The 24,834-nt window shown below is 32.1% G+C and overlaps 1 protein-coding gene across 4 annotated transcripts in view; it reads left to right on the plus strand.

The window, feature by feature from the left end:
• LOC126889923 (E3 ubiquitin-protein ligase MYCBP2) overlaps positions 1-24,834 on the plus strand; it is a 743,799-nt gene that overhangs the window by 551,812 nt on the left and 167,153 nt on the right. For all 4 annotated transcript variants that reach the window (XM_050658657.1, XM_050658658.1, XM_050658659.1 and 1 more), the window contains exons 25-26: positions 13,539-13,710; positions 14,891-15,127. In XM_050658657.1, coding sequence (XP_050514614.1) covers positions 13,539-13,710; positions 14,891-15,127 — 409 coding nt within the window. The remainder of the gene's footprint in view (positions 1-13,538; positions 13,711-14,890; positions 15,128-24,834) is intronic.

Below are 24,834 nucleotides of genomic sequence, written 5' to 3' on the forward strand. Positions count from 1 at the left end.
AATAATCCTTTATTGATGTTACTAGTATGGGATAATTTATTTATTCTGTTTTTTAGAGCTACTATTAAATTTATTTTCATATGTGGTGGATGCTGTGAATGATAGTTGATAAATCTATTACTTACTATAGGTTTTCTGTACCATTCAGTGCTTAATACATTTTCTGCATTTCGTTTAATTCTCATGTCAAGAAATGGGATGCTGTTTTCCACTTCTTCATGTGTAAATTTTAAATGTTCATTATAGCTGTTAAAAATGTTTAAAGTTTCTGTTATTTTATCTGCAGGTAAGGTAAGTATTAAGTCATCTACAAAGCGTTTAATAAATGGAACTTGAAAAGGCAACTTACTTAAAGAATCCCTGACCAAATCATCCAGTACATAATTACATAATATGCATGATATGCTAGAACCCATGGGTGTGCCAAAAATTTGTTTATAGAATGTATTATCAAAAATTAATACATTAGAATCAAAAATGAATTCTAAAATGCTTAAAAAGGTCTTTTTATTAATTTTGCAATTTATTTCGATTTCGTCCCAGTGTCTGTTTATGCTGTCATTAATAACATGTAGTGGCAGGTTAGTAAATAAAGATATAACGTCAAAACTAACTATAATATAATTGTTTGGTAGTTGGTAGTTATTAATAAAATTACTGAGTTCAAAGGAATCTTGGATAGAGAAACTATTATCTAAGTTATATGACCTTGTAAGAATATCATTCAAAAATTTTGATAATTTACTATTAGGTGAATTAATTGATGATATAATTGGTCGCATCGTTAAAGTAGGTTTATGAATTTTTGGTTGTGCATAGAACCGTGGTGTAACTGAGTTATATATGGTGAGAGCTGAGGCTTCTTCTTTGGTGATCATTTTTTTATTTTTTAATTCAGAAACTATTTTGTTAGCTTTCTGTTGTAAGGTACTTGTCGGATTATTTTGTATTTTTTTATAATATTTAGTGTCATTTAAAAGTTCATAACTTTTTGTGTAGTAGTCGTCTTTGTACATTGCAACAGTTACATTTCCTTTATCACTTCTCACAATATATATCTCAGGATGTTCTTTAATGAATTTTTTACATTCATGATATAAACTATTTAAAAAATGATTACTATCTTTATTTTTGTGTAAATAGTTAGTTATGATGTTAGTGCATTGTGCCCTGACTAAGTTTTTTTCATTTTCAGAAAATCTAGTTATTGTACTTTCAATATCAGCAAGTATATTTGAAATTTTGAAATCTTTCATAGTCGGTAATAAACAGAATTTTGGACCTAATGCGAGTATTTTTCTTACATTGTAAGGAAATTCAATGTTTGTTAAATTTTCAAACCATCTTTCTTTAAAAGTGATAGAGTTATAAGCTTTAATTTTCAGATTTTCAAATTTATGTTTGTTAGTTTGTTTTGTGTTGTGAAATATTTTGTTATAAGCTATTTTTTGTTTACGAAAAAATTCAGTTGTAATATGTCGTGGCAGTATGTTTTGTAATTGATCTTTAATGTCTGACATATTTTTCTCTAAAAAGTTTATGTCTGAAAATGTAGCTTTAATTTCTAAATTAATAATTTTTCTCTTTAAATTTAAATTAAAACATTGTACTTGTTGTCCTGTTCTTAAGGATTAACCTCACGTTGTAAGTTTTTTATGCTTTTATGTACAATATTTTTTATCGTCTTAATTTCATTGTATTTACTAAAACTTTTTTAGCATATCTTGAAGAAGCAAATAAATTTTGCGAAAGCTTGATAATAACTAAGAGTTTTACTTATCCTGCCCCCTGAAATTTATGACTGCAACCTCAAAATTAACAAGATTTTATATATATATATATATATATATATATATATATATATATATATATATATATATATATATATATATATATATATATATATAATCATAAGCTTCGATTCCAGCAATAAAATTGCTGGTAAATAACTTTTCCCAAAAATGGCCTATTCTCCGATAATCTGCCCAGACTATATCCCAACGTTTGGTAGAAGCTGAAAAAAAATGGGAAAGTGTTATTTTAGTCCGCCTAAATTTTTTTTTAAAACTCTAGTGGCGCCTCTTAATTGCTGGAGCCTGTGTGCGCCGCACACGTGGACGGCGCGGCCTTGCTTATCGGCACAATGAACTCAAGCGTATATGACATCAATTAATAAGAAAGTAAATGAAAAAATTGTAAAAACTTTCGAGTAGCATTAGCATTATATCGTCTATGGGCAGATTGTATGGAAAGACCATAAAGAAAAATTAGAAATAGGTACATAGATATAGGTAAACGAGAAAATCGAAGAAGACCAGGTAGGGTTCACAGCGGGAAAAGCATGCTTAGATCACATCTACACGGTCGAATAAGAATGGCCAGATCTGTAGTTTTCCAACCTCATGAAGTCGTCTGTTTTACACGTGCAGTGGTACAGCCAATTAGCATATATCATGTATTACATTAACTATACAAGTGCTAGTTATTTGGCAGTTCTAATTGAGGTTGTTAGACCTGTTTGTGACAGAGACAGCTAACGTGACCTGGGTTGCCTCTCTATTCATTCCCTTTATATTTTTGGTTGTAGTCTCTGAAGAGTCACCATTTCTGAGACCTCTTCTGAGCCATCTCTTTTTTTCTTGTCTTTGTTTCCGTTCGAAACTTGTTAATCTCTAGCATTTGATCTTAAGACCTTTGTACCATACCTTATTTTTTCCATTAAACTCCCTCCGCAATTTTAATCACCTCATTTGGACGAAATGCTGTCAGCCACGGATCTGCACAAATACGGTATCAGTGCTATCATTCTTCATTCCATTAAACACTAATAAGTTATGTGGCTTCAATGAAGGCCAATAGTTTCCTTATTGGTAATTTGGTAGTTCTATCTTCTGGTTCAATCCTCAGTTGACCAATGAATTCCTGTCTCTTATCACTTAGCACATTACAATGACATAGGATATGTATGGCAGGCTCTTCTTTCATTTGGCATTTTCTGGATCACGGTTCATTCATTACTTCGATGACCGTTTTAATCTTTCGTTTATTGAAATTCATCAAATTGTCCGAGAGTGTTTTTATCAATATTCTTGATTGTTCTTTTAGTCTGGATTTGCCCTTAAGTGGCTCTTCATTTCTTTTAATGATTCCTTACGAGCCACTTCTAAACCTCGTATTTTGTAGCATCTTTAGTGATGCCATAGAATGTTCTGGGACTACAAAGGTTTCTCTCGAGCCTTATTTTGCCAACAAATCTGCAAATTCATTCCCATGCACCCCTTCATGATTCGGCACCCGTATTAGAGACACTTTATTATCTTTTGACAGGTTGCTAAGGAGATCTTTGTAGTTACTCGCCAGTTTTTGTTTGGTCAGTGGGTTCTTTATTCTTTACCAATAATGTGTTTTTCTTTGTTGGAAATAAACATTACCCACGCTTTTTACCAAGCTTTGGGAATGAATCCCAGAGTATAGCTACCCCAAAATTTTGTGATAAGAGGATCCATAATTATTTCCAGTCCTATATCACCCATTAAGAAGCAAGGACTTGTTGATCACGTTCTGTTTACATACAAAGATATAGCAGATACATTTGGATATTTGAAGTTATGGCAGATAATTTTATCGCTCCTAAAATTTGAACAGATGGCTTCAAAACCGTATTTTATTATTTTGTTTTTTTTAATAAAATAATAACATTACTTCTAAAAAATTCTCTATCAAAATCTATATATACATGTTAATTTCTTCTACTTACACCCTGTATCAAACTGTTTTGAAAAATAAAACTTTTAAAGAAAGGTTTATCTGGAGAATTAATTAAATTTTTATGTTTTTTTTTGGAATTTGACCTATACAACAATAATTATCAAGTTGTTGGCTTTATAGGCTATAAAAATTTACACAAAATCTGTAGTAATATGTACAATACATTTTTTGTATAAACATATAATAATGAGGGTTGTGAGTTTTTTCTGGAAAAATGGATTTTTTTAGAAAAAAATGGAAAAACTATGTGTATTTAATCTCATCGTTTTTATTTTAGTTAATATAAAATGAATGGTTTTAGAAAATAAATATTTTTTTTACCATGCAATGAACAATAAAAAAGTCTTTCAGAAAAAAAAAATAAAATATCTCTCTCAGAAAAAAATAAACGTTTACAAGTCAATCTACCACCTAACCATAACGTGGATGTATTGAGTTCGAGATGTGGGAAAAAGAGATAAAGTACGTACCTAGTTCCCAAATAAGAGGAAATTTAAAGTTGAATCTATTCTGGAATTTATTGAGAAGAGACAATTGAGCTAGTGGGGGCACTTAGTGAGGATGGACTATCAAAGACAAACTAAAAAAATATCGAAAGCAAAATCAGCAAAGAAAAGAAAACGAGGAACACCAAGAGCAACTCAGAATAAAAAAAAGAAGCAAAGTATTCAATAATAGAGGAGAAACATGGAATAAGGCAACAAGAATGGCACGAAATAGTAAGGACTGAAAGAACATTATGACGGAACAGCTGAAATTGGCATAAAAGATTAGCCTTACACCTGTTAGGTAAAAGGGGATACTGATGATTGAAATGACATACCGACAAAATACTTATACAAAGAACCTGGGAGACTCTTATATTATACGAATTATACCCTAATATAAACATAAAATATCGCTGGACGAAGCACATTCGAGATATACTGGAATATATCGCACGTATAAAAATATATATTATGGTTCTGTGTATCCAGGCTCACTCATTACTATCATCATCATCGGTGACCACTGACAGCCCATGGAGGGCCGCCCGTTGGGGTTTCTAGGATCTAAAGTGTTACATGGTGTGGAGGCCAGCCACACGCATAACTCCTCAAAAGTTTTGAACGTTATTTATCTAAAATATTACTTTCTTGTTTCTTTTTTGAGAAGGTCTTTTCGGCGTTATGTATGTTTTGCATGCTTGACTATTTATAGTTGACCATGTTTTCCTTTCCTTGTTTTTCCCATTCTCGTATTCCTAGGTCTTTCAAATCCTGATTAATACCATCAATCCATCTCTTTCTAGGCTTACCTCTCGGTCTCTTCCCGTTTAATTCTTTTCTAAGTACTTTTTTTGTATTTCTCTTAGCATTTATCCTTTCTACGTGTCCCAACCAACTCAGTCGTTTACTTCTACGTGTCCCAACCAACTCAGTCGTTTATTTCTTTTATGATAATCGGTCTGTTAAACACTCTATTTATTTCGTGGTTCATTCTTATACGCCATTATCCATTCTCCTGTATAAGTCCATATATTTTCCTTCAAATTTTTCTTTCCCATCTAAGAAGTTGTTCCTCTTGTTCACTAGTCAAAGTCCATGTTTCTGACTTTTGAATTAATAGATACTGATTTTGACTTTAAGATATTCTGTATGCTGAATACTCATTATAGTGAGCAATATTTCTGATATATGAGATCCCCGTACGTGACAACTTAAGTCATGGTCTGTGTGTTTTGTTATATATTTCGTTGTGCTCTTAATATTCACTGCAGATAAAATCTCACCTTTGCCATATTTAATAAATTGTGTAAGTCTTGCCGGAGTTTATTACTAGTTCACACATATTTTTAGCACACAAATTTGTTTAAAAATTAAATACTTAGTAATGTACACAAGGAAGCACTTATTTCATACTATTAAGATATGGATTATTACGTGTGATACTCATTTAAACCAAATGCCAGACCTCTCTGCGGATTAATAAGTAGGTGATAATTTTCAGCGATTAAGATTAACTGTATTAAGTAGGGTTTAGGTTTCATGTTAGAAGATAAGTAACTTCTAGAACTGTTCTAATGATTTAAAATTTGCTTGCTGAGAACCAGTAATGGGTTAGCTCTTTCATTTGAATATCTCGTTGTGGTTTGTAGTAATTCATGTAGTTATTAGAAATTAAAACGCAGCTACTAAGGTGCGTACTTACTGACTAGAGCATTTTCTTCCGAACGAACCAAACGAACCGAACGAACTAGACAAGGCGGAAACGGCGGGCTCGTTGGGAAAAATATTCCCATGAGATATTTTTGCATAATCACATTCGTGAGACATCCCAGAATAAGGTACAAGAAGTCGCCCACGAGAAAAGTGGGCCAATTTTTTTTTAACATTTTTTTTTTAATCAAATTGCAAAAATCAATATTTTTGGCCCGGACTAATTTTTTTTTTTAGATTTTTTGGACCATTCTGGACAAAAATGGTCTCTTATAATCTTTCTCTAAAGTTGATCTTTTTCGAGTTATAAGCAAGTTAAAATTTGAAAAACGCGAAAATGGCCATTTTTAAGACTTAATAACTCGGTCAAAAATTATTATTTTGAAAGTCAGAAAGTGACTAAATCAAAGTTTAAAGTCGCCGTTACATGATCCTGAAGAAATCTGTGTCATTAATTTACTATTAAGCTGTTATTTTTAATTAATAACAATGAGTGGTGAGATCGTATTGACGCTGCTGTAAATGTGAGTGCGAGTAAGATGCACAATTGGACTGCTGGAATGGCTTCTCTCTCGCACTCAGCATTTACAGCCCCGCACACGTGCATGGCGCTTATTATTATTACTTAAAAATAACAGCTTAGTAATAAAATAATGACAAAAATTTCTTCAGGATCTTGTAGGGGGGGCTTTAAACTTTGATTTAGTCACTTTCTGACTTTCATAATAATAACTTTTAACCGAGTTATTAAGCCTTGAAAATCGCCATTTTTCGTTTTTTTCAATTTTAAATTGCTTATAAGTCGAAAACGATCAACTTTAGAGAAAAATTATAAGAGACCTTTTTTGTCCACAATGGTACAAAAAATGAAAGAAAAAATTGTTCGGACCAAAAATATTAATTCTTGCAACTTGATTAAAAAAAAAATTGTTAAAAAAAAAATTGGCCCACTTTTCACGTGGGCGACTTCTTGAACCTTATTCTGGGATGTCTCACGAATGTGATTATGCAAAAAAATCTCATGGGAATATTTTTTCCCTTCGAACCCGCCGTTTTCGCCTTGTCTAAACCGAGCGCACACAAAAAAGTAAAATGCTAAGGTGATTAGAAGTTATCGGCAATTCTGTTGTTGAAATCGGTATAATGAAAAAAATCATTACCCTGACGAACGGACTGTGTTATGCCTCCTCTACACACTGGCAGTCGCGTCCGCGGATAACAACCGCGTATGCATCCGCAGATGTGTAGATGGGATAATTTAGTCGTCTGTTGTTTATGTATCACGTCGGCAGATGCATCTGCAAGGCATCCAATTGTTGTCCGTTTGTCCGAAAATAATCCGTTTGAAAATTGTTAGCACAGTTTTTACGACGCAGGTCATTTGTATGGCCGTATTAGGGGAGTGCATATAGATTTTCACTTCGGAAAAAATCAAACAAGATAGAACTTTTTGTAATTTCATTAAGAAATGTTTAATAAACAACATATCAAAAAGTTCTACTCGAGAAGTGGGTGCTTCATTTTTTATTAAACAAATGAACTACGAAGTTTGATGTTTTTTAAATAACTCGGAAAATATAAATTTTAGAACAAAACTCACTTGACCATTGAAAAATTCAGAAAATTTTACAAAAAAAACCTTATATAAAGAATTTTCTAAAATTAAATCTGTATCTTCTATAATTTTTTGTTTATAACGCTAGTCACCCTTCTCAAAAACATTGGCGCACTGTAAACTAGCGTACGGCGAAGTGCACGGTTGAGTTATTTTAATGTAATTCTTTAACTAATAGATTAAATGAAATTTTACAAACTGAACCTAAAAGAAGAATAATTAAGCTATCTTATGGTTATAATAAAAAGAAATAAAATGTATGGGTATAAGTACGATGGGGGCGGAAAGTGAGCCTTACATGAATTTTGTTTAAAAATGATTTAAAAATGTGTACCTAATACAATTTTTCTTATAAAATTCTCAATGTTGCACAACTTACCTTTCAAGCGTCGTACTAATAGTGGAGTCAATGAAGGTTTTCACCTCCGATTTCGTTGAACCTCCATCGATTTTCATGAAAATTGGTAAGTATGTAGAGGATACCTCAAGAAACAAAGGTGACATGGCGCAAACTTGCGCATTTACCCTGGGGGGGGGGGGGGGATGCCACCCCTTCTTCGGGGTGGAAATTATTTTATTAAAAATAATACCACTAATTGATAGAGGGACAAATTATAAGTAAAATTTGTTATATAAAGTTATTTCAGTAAATCAATAGTTTTTGAGTTATTAAAGATCAAAAGTTTTGATTTTTCCTGAAAAAAATCCATGTTTTAAAGCAGTTTTTCATAAATAACTCAAAAACCATAAGTTTCTTCAAAAAAGTTATTATTACCAAAATCGAAGATAATATAAAAATAAATAAGCTCCTTATTCGAAAAATCCTTTATTACATATACAAAGTGAGTTATATGCAATTGAATGTATATTTTTTTCCGCGAGTACTCAAATCTTAGTATTCAAGCTTAAATAACAGGAAAACGATGCACTTTGTTAAATATAGATATTAAACATTTTAATAAAGTACTTAAAGGTAACTATCAAGAAGCTATATAAGAAGTCGATAGCATCAAAATTAAGCAAGTTATGATGGAAATAAGAGGACCCTTTCAGATTTTTTAGGGGAGAATGAAAAATGAAACATATGTCATTTCCACAAAAATTAAAATTTATAGTAACCCATTTAAAACTTTATTTATTTTAACATGAGTAATAACTTCAACAATTTTGACCGATTTAGAATGCATATTTTTGAAAAAAAATACGATTAAAAAAATTAGAATTTTTCAAATTTTCGTGAATTTCATTTTCTATTGATAATAACTCCAAAAATACTCGATATACTTAAAAAATGGTAGAGAACAAAATTTTAGTTTTAACTTTATTTAAGCTTTTTCTTTTTTTAATATTTTTTTATGACAAAAAATAACCGAGATAGAAACATTTAAAACCTAAATTTTACTGCGAGAACCATGTAACCGGGGCCCTTTCACCTTGTATTAAAAAAAAATAAAGGATTTAGAAAATTGTGTTTAATACAGTGTTATAGAACTTTTACTTAGCTTTGTAATGGTTTTTGAATAAATCTCATATTTTAAAATTTAACGGAGTTTTTTTAAAAAAACCAATAACATTTTCTTTGAAAAAAATTTATAGCGGAGATTTTGTATGTATACAGGTTGTGGGAAGTCCAATTAGTCGTTTGTTGTAGGAGATACGAAAAAAGTTTATTTAGGTGAAATTGGGGCATAGATAATATCAGAATTTAAATACATTTCCAAATATACAGGGCCACCCATATTGACAGGGTGAAACAAAATTATTTTTTGTTTAATGGAACACCCTGTATATTTTTACATTTATAGATTCTCCTCTATGTTTTATTTCTTAAAATATCAGGTTTTGTGATGTTATACGAAGTAGTTTAAAAGATAATTACGTTTTTATTTTCAAATTTCATAGCAATATTCACCCCCTGTATAATTGTAGTGATTTGACATCAGAAAATCAATTTATGTTCAAGTAATTTTTAATATAATCTATTATTGTTAAACATTATTAATCTAGCAAAACGTTAAATTTTAGCTAATACAGAGTTGGTCGAAACTGAATGAGTGTTTTCTCAAAGTTTGAGAGTATGAGTTTTCTCAAACGGAGCAGCCTTTAATGCCTGTAATGAGCATTGTAATGAAATGCTATTGTATGGCACTTTATTATTTCCCACCCTGCCAGTGAGAACTGAATTTATTTTTGAAATCCCTAACTTTATGTCTTTAATTATTTTAAATATTGTACCTAAACGATTAAAAAACAATCAAATTAAATTGAAATGAATAACTAGTGTATATCTTCCACATTTACTTCATATTTAACGTAGCCTGTACCATAACATTGCACAGATTATTATCCCTGTATAGCAACGATATACCATGAATGTGAATTCATACTTGAGAAATGTCCTATATCCAGTCTCACAAAAAAAAAGGGATTCCTCAAACATAATATATATGCAGACAAAATCAGAAAAAGTAATTTGCGATATCCAATTAAAGGCCCTACCAAGTTGGTTTTGTTGAATATAGCATGGAAGCACGACGATACTTTATTGATAAGCGTATTTTTCGTAGTAGCTATAGTATGTTGTTTTATATTATGTATTACCTATATTAAATTAGTTTTAGTATGTTTCGTTTATCTAAAAAATGTAACACAAACAAAAATTCTGTTTTTCTTGTAGTTGATTTTTCGTATAGATATTGTTTTATATTGTAGTAAATTGAATTTAGTTTTAGTATGTTCCGTTTGCTTGTAGAATTATATTTAATTAGATTTGCTTTAATTACTAAAATAAATAAATTTTCAATTATATTTTATGTATTTGTGGAAAAGGAAACCTAGCATTAGCGGCCACATTTCTATAACGGCCAATTGTTTTCTATTTTTAGTGGCCGTTATTGTCAGGTTTTACTGTACCAATAATATTTTATTAAATTATGAAATATTATTTAAATAAAAAATTTATAAACTTGATAAAAGAAAGTTTGCTTAGAATTTACTCCTCTATCTAATTATGGGGTTATTTTTAATAAAATAGTGTTCACCCATGAGAAGGGGTAACATCTACCCCCAGGATAAAAGCGCAAGTTGGTACCACATCATTTATGTTTCTTGAGGTATCCTCTAACTACTTACCAATTTTCATGAAAATTGATGGAGGTTCAACGAAATCAGGGGTGAAAACCTTCAGTGACTGCCTTTTTGGAAATATAAAAGATTAATTTTTTTCGTGATTGTCGATTTGCTAATTTTCTGATTTTTGGTTGCTATAAGGTTTAAAAAATTAATAAAAATTATAAATCATGCACATAAATGTAAAAAAATATTTATTTTACTTAATTAAACGAGATTGCTTGAGCCAGAATGCTGAAATCTGCATTTTTATCATTAAAAAAAATGGATTTCACCCCTAAAATGCAGAAAGCGCAACTTGGTGCCATATCACTTTTGTTTTTTGAAGTATCCTCTAACTAATCAACAATTTTCATGAAAATCGATGAAGGTTCAAAGAAATCGTGGGTGAAAACATTCAGTGACTACACTTTCAGAAATATAGAAGAATAAGGTTTTCGTGATTTTCGACTTGTTTTTTTCGGATTTTTGGTTACTAGAAGGTTTGAAAAATTAAAAAAAAATGTAATTCATGCACATAAATATAAAAAAATATTTATTTTTCTTAATTAAACGAGATTACTTGCGCCATATTGCGGAAATCTGCATTTTTTACAATTTAAAAATTAGGGGTGTATTACACCCCTAAAATGCAGAAGCTCAAGTTGATGCTATATATCTTTTATTGCTTGAGGTATCCTCTAACTACTTACCAATTTTGATGAAAATCGATGAAGGTTCAACAAAATAGGAAGTGAAAACTTACAGTGACTGCACTTTCAGAAATCTAAAAAATAATTTTTAAAATAGGGGTGTATTTTACCCCTAAAATGCAAAAAGCGCAAGTTCGCACTATGTCACCTTTGTTTCTTGAGGTATCCTTTAACTACTCACCAATTTTTATGAAAATCGATGGAGGTTCAACGAAATCTGAGGTAATAACTCATATCCACCTTCATTGACTCCACTATAAATGATGTTTCATTAAAAAAAAATGTAATTTTTGAAATCTTCGTAGTTTTATAGAATTACCACCATTTTAAGACGGTATTACTCAAGTTTGAAAAGATCTTTTACAGTTTTATAAGTGCTTTTTTAAAGCTTAGGATGTAACCTTTAAAATGCACAAAATTATTTTACTTTAGAAATGAAATAGACTATTTCTTTTTGAGAAAATTAAGAAAGATAACAAAAATGTAATACAAAAACCAAAAATTACCAGCTAAAAAATGTTTATATAAAGTGATCAAAACTTTTTTCTGTAATATTTACCTAAAATACATTTAATAATAAACTTTAACAATAATAAATGTTCAGCAAAAAAATTTTTTTTTAGCTCTTATACAGTATGTCTGCGTAACTTGGAACCTATGTATAACTTTTTTATTACCAGTTTTACGAAAAAAAAGTTATTCTTTATAAAATACTGCATCGTATATAATCTAAGATGCAATCATCAAATATCAAATTTAATGAATTTTATACGAGGTATATCAAAAAATATGAATTTCACTCAAGAGTAAAGTATCGTTAAATATCGAAAATTGTTATTAAGAAAAGTTGTTTGGAATTAAAAAATTGGTTTTAGTGTTCAATTATATCCTTCTAATTAAAATATTGTGAATAATAAAGGCACTTAACTCTTAAGAAAAATTAATATTTTTTACATATCTCGTATAAAATTAAAAAAGTTTGATATCTGATGGTTGTATCTTAGATTTTAGACCAGGGAGAGCATTTTATGAAGAATAACTTTTTTTCGTAAAAGTGATAATAAAATAGTTATTATAATTGTAATAAAATTTAAAATATTGTAATAAATATGTAATAAAATGATGATGAGTATCCGTAATTTGAAAAAAATTGAAGAAAAGAATAATGTAATCGAAGCATCGAATACAATGCAACATACAACACAAATCAGCGTCGTAAAAACTGTGCTATCAATAATTTTCAAACGGATTATAGTCAAGATTTAACTCATTTTTGGAGATCTACCAGGCCAATTATTTGAAAAGAGGGGTTCTTACTTTCGCAAACCCTTCTGGGAAAAAATTATGGTGTTATTTATATAATAATAAAGAAATAAGTTTATTGTATATTGCTGCAAATGTTTATTACTAGTTAGCAATAAACATTTTGCCTATAAACGGTTTATTGCTTTTCAGGATTGTGTGCAAATCCTTTTGAGAAAAGATTGTGATGTTGTTTAGCCTCACAGGTGAACCTCATCTTTAGGTAGACAGCAAGCTAAAAAATAAATGCGACGTAGACAGCATATTATAGTCTTCTTCTTTATCCTCTTCTTTTTGTATAGACATGACTCTGTCTGTTTTTTCAATGTGCCTCTAGTAAGTTGTCGTTCCATCGTTTTCGTGGTCTTCCCACTGATCGTCTTCCTATTGGGGAACCGTCTCTAGCTGTCCTCACTACTCTATTTGTTGTCATTCAGCTTATGTGGTTATTCTATTCTATTCTTCTGTTTCTTACCCAGTTATTAATGTTATCCGCTTTACACCTCCGTCGTATATCTGTACTTCTAGCTCTGTCCCATAGAGTCTTACCATCGATTTTTCGAAGAGTTTTCATCTCCGCTGGTTCGAGCAATCATTTTGTCCTCTCTGTGTCGGATCGTGTTTCTGCCGCGTATGTCATTATTGGTGTATTATTGGCATATTATAGTGGCAACAAGGATTCTTCCATAGTCTATATTCAAGCATTCAGAGTTGAAATGCTTGTGTTTTCTTCTCCATAGCTACTGATGGAGCTCAACACCATACAACAAAGCATAATAAACTAAACAGAATAAATTCGTTAAACAGTTTTTAAAAAAATTCTTTTTGTTCCAGTGTTCATTCCAACGAAAAACTATTCCTTAGAGATTTTGTCAACTGTGTGGCTGGTTCCAGTGGTGGCCGTCTAGCTCAATGGTTACAACCAGGAAGTAGAGTGGATCCAACCAAATGCCAAGTGGTTTATTCGAGAGAAGATTTGCGATGCGGATGGCCTGCTATTATTATGGTAAGAAAATAATATTGTTATACTATGCATTAACTAATTAGTTGAAAACAGACACGTGAGAAAAGTACTTACTATACGTGCAAAGGCTGGGTCCGATCGGTTTTTAAATAATTCTATATATTTGTCTTTCCCATTTCACAAAAAAAGATTAAATTAAAATGGCTGTACAGATGCTTTGTGAATACTTTACAATTTTAAAAGCAACAGACAAGAGAAAAATAACATAAGGGAAACTTTTTAAACGAGTTTCTAAATTCATCTAGCCTGTAGGATGTGGGCGATTTCTAAATAAATCTTTCATATTGTTCTATTATTTTATTTTATCCTATTAATTTATTGATTAATGCATTATAATAGGGGAGAAAAGTATGCTAAATGTGCAGTCACTCGAGCTTTATGGGGACCTATTGAAACCAAAAAAAGTTAAGTTAAGGTTTCATTTAAGTGGGCTTTCCATTATTTAATTTAATTTTCCATTTCCAACAATCATTTTTTCGGATTATAGCGCCATCTATCCATAATTGGAAAAAATATTTCGAATAAAAGTTTCTTATTTTTACGCAAGGAATTTAAATCAGCAATAAAAAATGGGCTCCTATTTAAGATTTTTAAGTTACCCCCACCCCAAGTCAGTGGGGGTTGTGTTTGGTGTCATTCAAAAAATTTTTCAAAAACATTGAGTACGTGTATTTTGCAGTTTTTCGATCTGATGTTCATTTCGCGAAATATCGCGGTGTCCTATTTAAAATTTAAAATTTACCCCCCACCTCTCTCCGTGGGGGGCAGTGTTTAATATTATTCGATAGATTTTTGAAAACTATTGAACACGTATTTTTTAATTTTTCTAAAACTTTTTTTGTGAAACTTTGTGACTCGCCCATTTCCTTACGCCCCGCTCAAACCGTCAGATTTTTGAAATATACACTGTACTGCATGTACTAACTTACCTTACTAACTGCATGTACTAACTTATCTTAATCTGACGATTTCGAGTTTTTTAAGGATAGAAATTTTTTTTCGGCCCCCTCCTTCACGAACGCCCCTGTATTAAGATCCAAAATATGGTAGGGGTACATTTACAGGGTACAAGGTTTCTCCCCGCATGCTAATCTGACGCGCTCGAGTAACTGCAAAAATCCTCGCTTGGGCTCCCCTACCATTATTTAATATTATTTTAAAGGTTCTCACTAGAGACCAATATGGAGACATGGTGTTCGTACCAAACATGAAGGTGGAAGTAAAGGCAATACCGATAGATAAGAAGGAAATTGGAGATGGAGACGTAGGTCGAAAAATGAGAAGAATCAGCCAACCGGATTTAATGACGTATGGAGGATTACCACCTCCTCCTTTACACCTTCCTTATGAACCCACCATTAGAGATAAAATGTGTTTCCATTCCATTACAGTGATGAAGGTCAGTATATGCAATTTAATTTTACGTACACTTAGTCAGCAGTTTTAAATAAGAAATATGTTTTTTTTGTTAATATGTTTTCAATTTCTTTTCCTCTTATCGGTTAAGCTTTTTAATAAATTTTCTGTAGATCCTTCTACTTTAAGTTATATCAGACTCAATATTTTTCTTATCATCTTCCTATTAATAATATGTAAGTACAGTAAGAGAAAAAACCCTTACTGTGTAATATAATATGTATCTAAAAAAATGTAGATAATTTAAGCATAATTAGGTTGTTACAGAAGATGTTTCTACAATCACAAACAAAGCGAAGGTTGATTGACGGAGCTTGTTTGGGTAACCTCTCGTACCGCTTGGATACTCACGTACCGTTTACTTTCAAAGTCCAAATTATAGGAAGATATAAAAAGCCCGCAGAGGGGTAAAATAGAAGCATTATTGTTCATATTAAGATTAAGATCGTTACTATGCTAGTTAGCAGTCGTGCGAGATGGGTGTCTGAAAGACTACCCCGCGAAACAACATCTTCGTAACTTTACGAATATGGATGTTGTAAACTTTAAATAAAGTTATAAGTTAGAGTTAGTGTTCTCCTAAGTTCCGATAGTTGGCTACCTTTCCGTTCCATTGAGGGTCCAACTCGACAACTCGACATGACAACCCTGCAACGCGACAAATATCTCTCGCTGGCTTTTTCTCTATCAACTCGAGTGCCCTTACTTTAGGGAACTAGACCAGATATTTGGGCACATTTGCAGCTTCTCTTAACAGTAGCTATCTAGACATTTGCTTGGGAGGGGAAATATCCCCTTGGGGGGCGGGAACTTCCAATGAACAACCAACAAAAAGACATAAACGAGATAAACCCAAACTATATAAAAGACATAAATAATAACTTATATGAATTAAGTTCCGTTAATTGGGTTTATTGGGTTAAATTTGTCTGTCTGTGGTTTAAGTTTTATGTCAGTTAAGTTTCATCAACAATTTGTTGGGGGGGGGGGGATTTTCCTATTTTCTCTCCCCGTAGATCCGCCACTGTCTCTTAAGCATCTTTTGTGTGCTGCTTTTATCTTATTTTGTTATACATGTAACATGTGTGTCCCCATTCAAGAGATATGCATGTTATGATGGGTATGATGATGCTGTTTATAAGTCTTCATTTAATTCTCATTGCTTATTTGCTTCTTCCTCATCCTGTGAGTCCTCATGCTTGTAGTTGAATCCAGCTGCTAGTACTCTGTCAGTCCTTGTAAGATAGGATGACCAAACGTCACTTAAAAACAGGATTGTCCCGTTTTATAACGATCGAACCCGGGGTCCCGAAAGAAGTCTCCTGGACTCCTGGGACGCCTAAATGTTCCGTATTTACGTTGGGTTGATGAGAGTGACCAGCGTGGCAGTATTATGAAGCAAGACGAAATTAACTTCAGAACTCAAGTTAATGGCTTTTATGAAATCTGCATACAGAATCTTGAAACATTGAATGTACCGTTCTCTACTTTCTCAAATTTTAAATGTGCTTTTGAATGAGATCACCAGTTGGGAACAAATTGAAGAATTTATCTGTTACTTCAATGAAAAAAGCATTAGTATAAATGATACTTTGCTATTTGATTAACTGGCAATATTAGTGGATTTTGTAAGAGAAAAAATTAAAGAATGGACTGATAAAGATAAAAAACCACCCCAGTGTCACGAAAAATAGGTTTGGAGAAATACCAGTCCAGAACAGCACACTGTCACTGAATGTTTGGAGATATGCCAGTATGTGTTTGCGATCCCTGCCCATAACGGTAATACTGAAAGAATCTTTTAGCTTATAAATATTCAATGGACGAGGGAAAGGAACAAGATGGGAGTGGAGAGTTCCTGCAATCTTGCAGGAACTCTACAATTTAAGAATAGACTGTTCTGTTCGAGTTTTACAACTTTGTATTGGAAAAGAAAGAAGTTTTAAAATTGTCTGGAACGAAAAAAAAATCCCCAATTCAAATCCTATATAATCATATTTTTACTTTGGCTACAATTTTAGTTATCTTGTTAAATGATGTTTTGAATTATGTTATAATAAATAAGTAGGTATTCACAGCTACATTGTTGTTTTTATTTTTTATTATACGCTACACAATTTAGATAAAACTACATATTCATAAGTAAATTGAAAAAGATTTACACACAGGTCTCAAGTTATCTAAAAAGAGTATGTTTCAATGATTACGTCCCGATGGAGGATCCTCGAACCCCTCTTAGCTGGAAGGTATCGCCCCCAAACCTTCCTTGGATGTGTTTTTCTTAGTTTATGATTTGGTCACCCTATTGTAAGATTACTTGTAGTTCGCTGGAATGTTGAGCTCTGAATCCGAATTGTGGTTCTGGGATCAATTTTAGCTTGTCTGTCTCTGATTGGAGTCTGATTTGGATAGCTCACTATACTACCTTGCTGACTGTTGGAAGTATGCTAATCGGCCTGTAATTTTGCGCAAATGTGTGGTTCTTTATTGGCTTCTGTATAAGTATAATGATTACATGAGCTTCCATCCATTGTATTGGGAAGAGACCGTATCTTAGTATCCTATACATTTTATTAAGCCGACTAAAGCCGTAATTATTAAGTACTGCGACTATTAGTCAATGATCCGAATATAGGTCGACCTGCACCCATCTGCTTTCCGGATAAAACAGTTTTTTTTATTAAATTTCATACATAGACAAATACGACTTGCATGGGTTGTCTATCAAAACCGTGTCATAGCTACCCTTAAAGGGGGCGTAGGGTTTGAAATCAATATTTCAAGCACATTTTTTTTTAAATATTGTAGAATCATTTTATTTTTAACTTAAATAGTCATATTCAGTACAATTCATAGATTATTAAAGAAAAAATTCAAGAAAAAATATTGAAAAAATAAGTCAACAGTAGCAAATTTTTAAAAATACCTCAAAAACAATGAATTTTGCGGTGGATATCAGAACTCATCATTGGATCATGGTAAACAAAAAAAATCAAAAAGAATTTAGTAGCTTATGAGTTTCTCGAGGTAACGCTGTCAATTTTTTTAGTTTTATCGAATTTCGACTGTTTGATATCGTTCAGAAGTCAAAACAACGAATTTTTTTGCAAAAAGGGTGAAAATCAACATATTCATTATTGTTAAACAAAAAATAAGCATACAACAAAATATATCTCGACAGCGTTGCCTCATGAATTGTCTAAATAAAATATGTATTGATGTGATCTTGATTATTGATATGAGATAATATTCTTATATGTCATTTAATTTAATCAATGCATTTATAATAATCTAATTAATTTACCAGATCACATATCAATATGTTTTCAATCTCAGGGCTTTTTATAAAATTAATTACTTACTTACGTGGCTTCTAAGTATTTCTCAATGGTTCCTAATCGGGATAGGAAAGAAAAGAGTAAAATAATACACACATATGGGTTACAATTATAATCAAAATATTGTTTATTTTATTTAAATGGCAATCACTGCTTAATATTTGCTATATCTTATTATTCTTAAACATAACATTTACACATGGGAATCTTATTTCCTTTTGGTTTCCAATTAAAAGTTTTTATTAACATTTAACTATTAGGATTTATTAGCAACAATTCTATTTAAGTTTGATGAAGCTTTTCTGATATTATTGATTTTGTTCTTCAATTTTAAATGTGGTATTTAATACGAAAAACCCATACATTCATGTCCAAACAAATGAGACTGACCTTTTTTTGGTGAACTGAGAATGTCTTCACACAAAACCCGTTTCCTGCTATCCTTGGCTGCGATCAAAACCTCGTCCTGGCTTCCAGTAATGTTCTCCTTTGAAAACTAGCTCGTATAGCTTCCGTTCCTGCTTCTGTCGTGATGCCGTGTTTCTACCTTTTTCGAAACTTCAATCAACTACCGGGACACTCTTGGCTCAAGGAGGTTCTTTACTCTCGACCTGGCCTACCTCTCGTTCCACGATAGATACTCCACACTCACGGAACTACACCGGCTTTCTCACTCTCCGTACACTACCGTCTACTACTGGACTTCACTTCTCGACAGCTCAAAACATTCTGATCTCTCTTTTCAGTCATTCACCTACGTTCTAAATATCCCTTCCAGATTCACAAATCAACCTTCCACCACCAACTCTCATTCGCAGTCTCCCTCAAAACCAATTTTTAATCTTTCTAAATATGCTTAATGGATTTCAAAAAAAATAGTTAATTCCCATTCTAAAATTACTTTCTACTATTTACAAAAGTTAATGACCTATTATCTACTTCAACTGAGTCTTATTTAGCATAGGCTAATGATCGAACCTTCCGCGAACAACGATAATGAACTATTATCTATTTCAACTGAGTCTTATTTAGCATAGGCTAATGATCGAACCTTCCGCGAACAACGATAATGGTACGCGCCATTCACTTTGTTTATTCTAAACGCATTGTCCCGAGTTTCGTATGCTTCTTCTAATCACTTCTTAAAATTAAATATAACAATTTGTTGTATACAGGTTGTTCTAAATTTATATGCCCGTGGCTGAGAAAATTGAAAATATTTTATATTAAATTGAATTCTGCTTATAATTATCAAAATTCAATTTTCAGATCAAATAGAAATATAACAAATCCCCGCCTTGTATTTGATAAAATCTATCTGCATTTTTAAATAAATTTTCTCGAGGCAAAACCAACTCCCTGTATATTTCCTTACTTTAATCTACGTCTTATACCCCTTCTTCTTGTATTACTCTAATTAGTCCCACCTGTAGAGTAATTGTTTCCTTATTTTCAGTGTCCTCATCCTGTGTTAGAGTGTCGGCTATTATGTTGTCTTTCCCTTTTTCCCATATCAATCTTCTGTCTTTTTCCTCAGATTTTTCACATACTTTTACCGTGTATTCTGCATCCTCGTTTTCATATGCCTCCTCTTCAAATGCCACTGTTTCGATCATATTTTTTCGTTTTCATTTGTTAGCTTTATTTCTTCTTCTCCTGAGCTCATCTCTTCTTTTGAGGAATCCCAGTTTTCTTTTGCTTTTGATACTCTCAATTTTTCTTCTTCTGGGCTCAACTCTTCTTTTGAGGAGCCACAGGTTTCATTTTCTTTTGTCTTTTTCTGACTTTTTCTCCCTTTTCTTCTTTGTCCTTGCTTCGTTGCCAAATTCATTTCCACTGTTTGTTCTTTACCTGATTCGTCCGTATTTTGTTTCTCCTGTTCCTTGTCCTGTTCTTCTTCTTTTTCTTCTGTTAGATTCATCGTATTATTTTTAAAATATATCACTACATGTTTTTCTGCCAATTCGTCAACTCCTACTATCATGTCATGTGACATGTTTGGCATTATTACACATTGTATGCATACATCTTCTTACCCAGTCGTACCATTACTCGTATGCCTTCATTTATAGTTGCCAATGTCCGTTTGTTTGCGCCCACTAAATTTAGTCTAGGTATTTTGTAAATTAAATTTGTTAAGTTAACTTCTTCTATTATAGGTCTGGATCCCGTGTATGAAAAAAAAGTTGATTAATAGCAAGCTGAAAATTTGTTAATAGCTTAAGGGTGTCTAGTCGGACAAACTTTGATATACGGGAACACTGGAACAGGGGAAGTTTTAATTGTGGAACAGGTTAAAAATTTGGAACGGTCAGACCACGAAAACGGCACATGTATTTTGTCCGACAGAACAGACTTAAACTCTCCGAACAGAGATTAAACTCTCATGCAAAAATCAGACTGTTATTTATCACCAAATGGGCGTTTTAATGAGTGGAACATCTAGAGTATGTCATATGACAGGAATTATGACAGGTGATAAATAGCAGTCTGATTTTTACATGAGAGTTTAATCTCTGTTCGGAGAGTTTAAGTCTATTCTGTCGGACAAAATAAATGTGCCGTTTTCATGGTCTGACCGTTCCAAATTTTTAACCTGTTCCACAATTAAAACTGCCCCTGTTACAGTGTTCCCATATATCAAAGTTTATCCTACTAGACACCCTTAATCTATTAACAAATTTTCAGCTTGCTATTAATCAACTTTTTTTTCATACGCGGGATCCAGACCTATTAGTTTTCTGTTGACCAATGTTATTTCAGATCCAGTGTCTATCATAATTTTAATTGGTTTCTCGTTGATAAATCCATCCACAAATTTTAAATTAACTCCATTTTTCTTTTCGTTGTTTCTTGCCAATTTAATAAACTCCTTGGGGTTACAAAAGATTCCTGTTTGATTTGTGGTTTTTAGTGAGCGCCGTCGTGAAAAGACGACGGTTGCTCATCGTTGTTTATATTTTCGTCATAATGTCTCTCTCCGTCATATTCATCTGTCTGGGTATTATTTACTTCTCTTCTATTTTCTCTTGGTCTGTCGGATCTGTTTCGGTTTTCTCGATATCCCTGTTCATTTTGTCTACCATTATTTCTGTTTTCTTGATTTGCGAGTGTGGTGTTTCTATTCTGGTATTCTCGATTTCTGTCCTCATTCCATTGCCTATTTCTTTGTTCATAATTTCCTCTTCCGTTGTCTCTATTTTCGTTTTCCCTTCTGGGATTAAAATCTCGTCTTGTATAGTCCCTCCTATTTTGATTTCTATCTCTGTAATCCTGTGTTTCTCGGGGCCTGTAATCTTCTCGCGACCTTCTTGATTTTCTTTCTCTTAAACGTGATTCTCTTATTTGTAGGAATTGACATAAACTATCTATGTCTTTGTAGTTTTGCAATGTGATATGGTCTTCCAGCGTTTCTTCGAAATGTCTTGCAATCAGTTCGACTAATTGTTCCGATGAGTAATTATATTGTAAATGTTTTGCGTTATAGTAAATTTGTAATGCATATGTCCTTTCTGATATACCCATCCTATCATTGTATTTCCCATTTTGCAATTCCTTGTTAATTTCCAATTGTTGGACTTTTCCCCAGAAATAATTCAAAAATTTTTGTTCAAATTGTTGCCAACTGTCAAATTCTTCTTCTTTGCAATCGAACCATAGGCTTGCTTCATTTTTTAGATGGTTTCTGATAGTTTCTTTTGCTGTTTCGAAATTTCCGATGTGCTGTATTTTCTTTTTCAGGCTATTTATGAACGGCACTGGGTGTAATCTTCTTACATCCCCGCCAAACCTTATCTTCACGTCATCTGTGCTATGTATAACCATTTCTCTTCTTTCTCCTACATTTTGTTGAATCCTGTTTTCGGTGACTTGTTTTTCTATTTCTGTGATTCTTTTTTCCACTTCTTCTCTGTCTACTTGAATAGCATTTTCCAACTTGTTTTCCAAACTTTCCATTTCTTTTTTCTGGCAATTCGTTAACTCCTTCATTTTATTTTGAATTTTCATTTCTTGTTCTTTCATGTGGTCCTTCATTCTCATTTCTTGTTCTTGCATGTGATCTTTAATTTTCATTTCATACTTTTCTATGCGTTCCTCCATTTTCTTGTTGTTCTCTTCTATTTTTTGTTGTGTTTCATCCATTTTTTGATCCACTTTATCCATTTTTTGATCCAATTTTTGTTGTGTTTCATCCATTTTTTGTTGTGTTTCATCTATTTTTTGTTGTGTTTCATCCATTTTTTGATCCACTTTATCCATTTTCTTTTATGTTTCTTCCTGATTTTTATCCATTGCTTGTTTTGTTTCTCTTTGATTGTCATCCAGTTTTTGTGACTGGAGTTGCATCAGTTGTAATAGTTTATCTATTCCTGATAATTCTTGCTGTTCTGATGCCATGATTGTCGTGTCTAAAATATCTTCTTGGTCTGAATGTTCTTTTTGTTTTTTATTGTCTTTGCTTTGGCTTCTTGTCACAGACATTTGTTTTCAAGAAGTACTGTCCCCGCCAAATATGAAATTTTACTAGTATGTTACCAAGACGACTTTTTCTCACCCAAATATTATAAATTGTCAATAAATATATCAAATGTAAATATCGTAAAATAAAATATTAAATCAGTTATGCAAAATTTGTACCTAAAGAGATCTAAAATTTTATGTTATCAAATGTAAGTATCTCACTTTTTACCACAGGCATATAAATTTTCAAATACCGGCTTTACTCTTTCTATCCTTCAAATTTGCCACTAGAAATACTTTTCAATGCTTTCCACGTTGGACGACAGTTGATGTGATCTTGATTATTGATATGAGATAATATTCTTATATGTCATTTAATTTAATCAATGCATTTATAATAATCTAATTAATTTACCAGATCACATATCAATATGTTTTCAATCTCAGGGCTTTTTATAAAATTAATTACTTACTTACGTGGCTTCTAAGTATTTCTCAATGGTTCCTAATCGGGATAGGAAAGAAAAGAGTAAAATAATACACACATATGGGTTACAATTATAATCAAAATATTGTTTATTTTATTTAAATGGCAATCACTGCTTAATATTTGCTATATCTTATTATTCTTAAACATAACATTTACACATGGGAATCTTATTTCCTTTTGGTTTCCAATTAAAAGTTTTTATTAACATTTAACTATTAGGATTTATTAGCAACAATTCTATTTAAGTTTGATGAAGCTTTTCTGATATTACTGATTTTGTTCTTCAATTTTAAATGTGGTATTTAATACGAAAAACCCATACATTCATGTCCAAACAAATGAGACTAACCTTTTTCTGGTGAACTGAGAATGTCTTCACACAAAACCCGTTTCCTGCTATCCTTGGCTGCGATCAAAACCTCGTCCTGGCTTCCAGTAATGTTCTCCTTTGAAAACTAGCTCGTATAGCTTCCGTTCCTGCTTCTGTCGTGATGCCGTGTTTCTACCTTTTTCGAAACTTCAATCAACTACCGGGACACTCTTGGCTCAAGGAGGTTCTTTACTCTCGACCTGGCCTACCTCTCGTTCCACGATAGATACTCCACACTCACGGAACTACACCGGCTTTCTCACTCTCCGTACACTACCGTCTACTACTGGACTTCACTTCTCGACAGCTCAAAACATTCTGATCTCTCTTTTCAGTCATTCACCTACGTTCTAAATATCCCTTCCAGATTCACAAATCAACCTTCCACCACCAACTCTCATTCGCAGTCTCCCTCAAAACCAATTTTTAATCTTTCTAAATATGCTTAATGGATTTCAAAAAAAATAGTTAATTCCCATTCTAAAATTACTTTCTACTATTTACAAAAGTTAATGACCTATTATCTACTTCAACTGAGTCTTATTTAGCATAGGCTAATGATCGAACCTTCCGCGAACAACGATAATGAACTATTATCTATTTCAACTGAGTCTTATTTAGCATAGGCTAATGATCGAACCTTCCGCGAACAACGATAATGGTACGCGCCATTCACTTTGTTTATTCTAAGCGCATTGTCCCGAGTTTCGTATGCTTCTTCTAATCACTTCTTAAAATTAAATATAACAATTTGTTGTATACAGGTTGTTCTAAATTTATATGCCCGTGGTTGAGAAAATTGAAAATATTTTATATTAAATTGAATTCTGCTTATAATTATCAAAATTCAATTTTCAGATCAAATAGAAATATAACAGTATATACAAAATTCAAGGTGGATTGGTCAAGTAGTTTTTGAGTTACAATGTCTACAGCCTTTGAAAAAAGCAGTTTTCAGAAAAACGCGTTTAAAGGATTGTCAACTTTTATTTTCATTTCTTTTTTGTCTGTCAAATCGTAAAGTGATGCAC

This window comes from Diabrotica virgifera, chromosome 8 (assembly GCF_917563875.1).
Source record: "Diabrotica virgifera virgifera chromosome 8, PGI_DIABVI_V3a".
NCBI lineage: Eukaryota > Metazoa > Arthropoda > Insecta > Coleoptera > Chrysomelidae > Diabrotica > Diabrotica virgifera.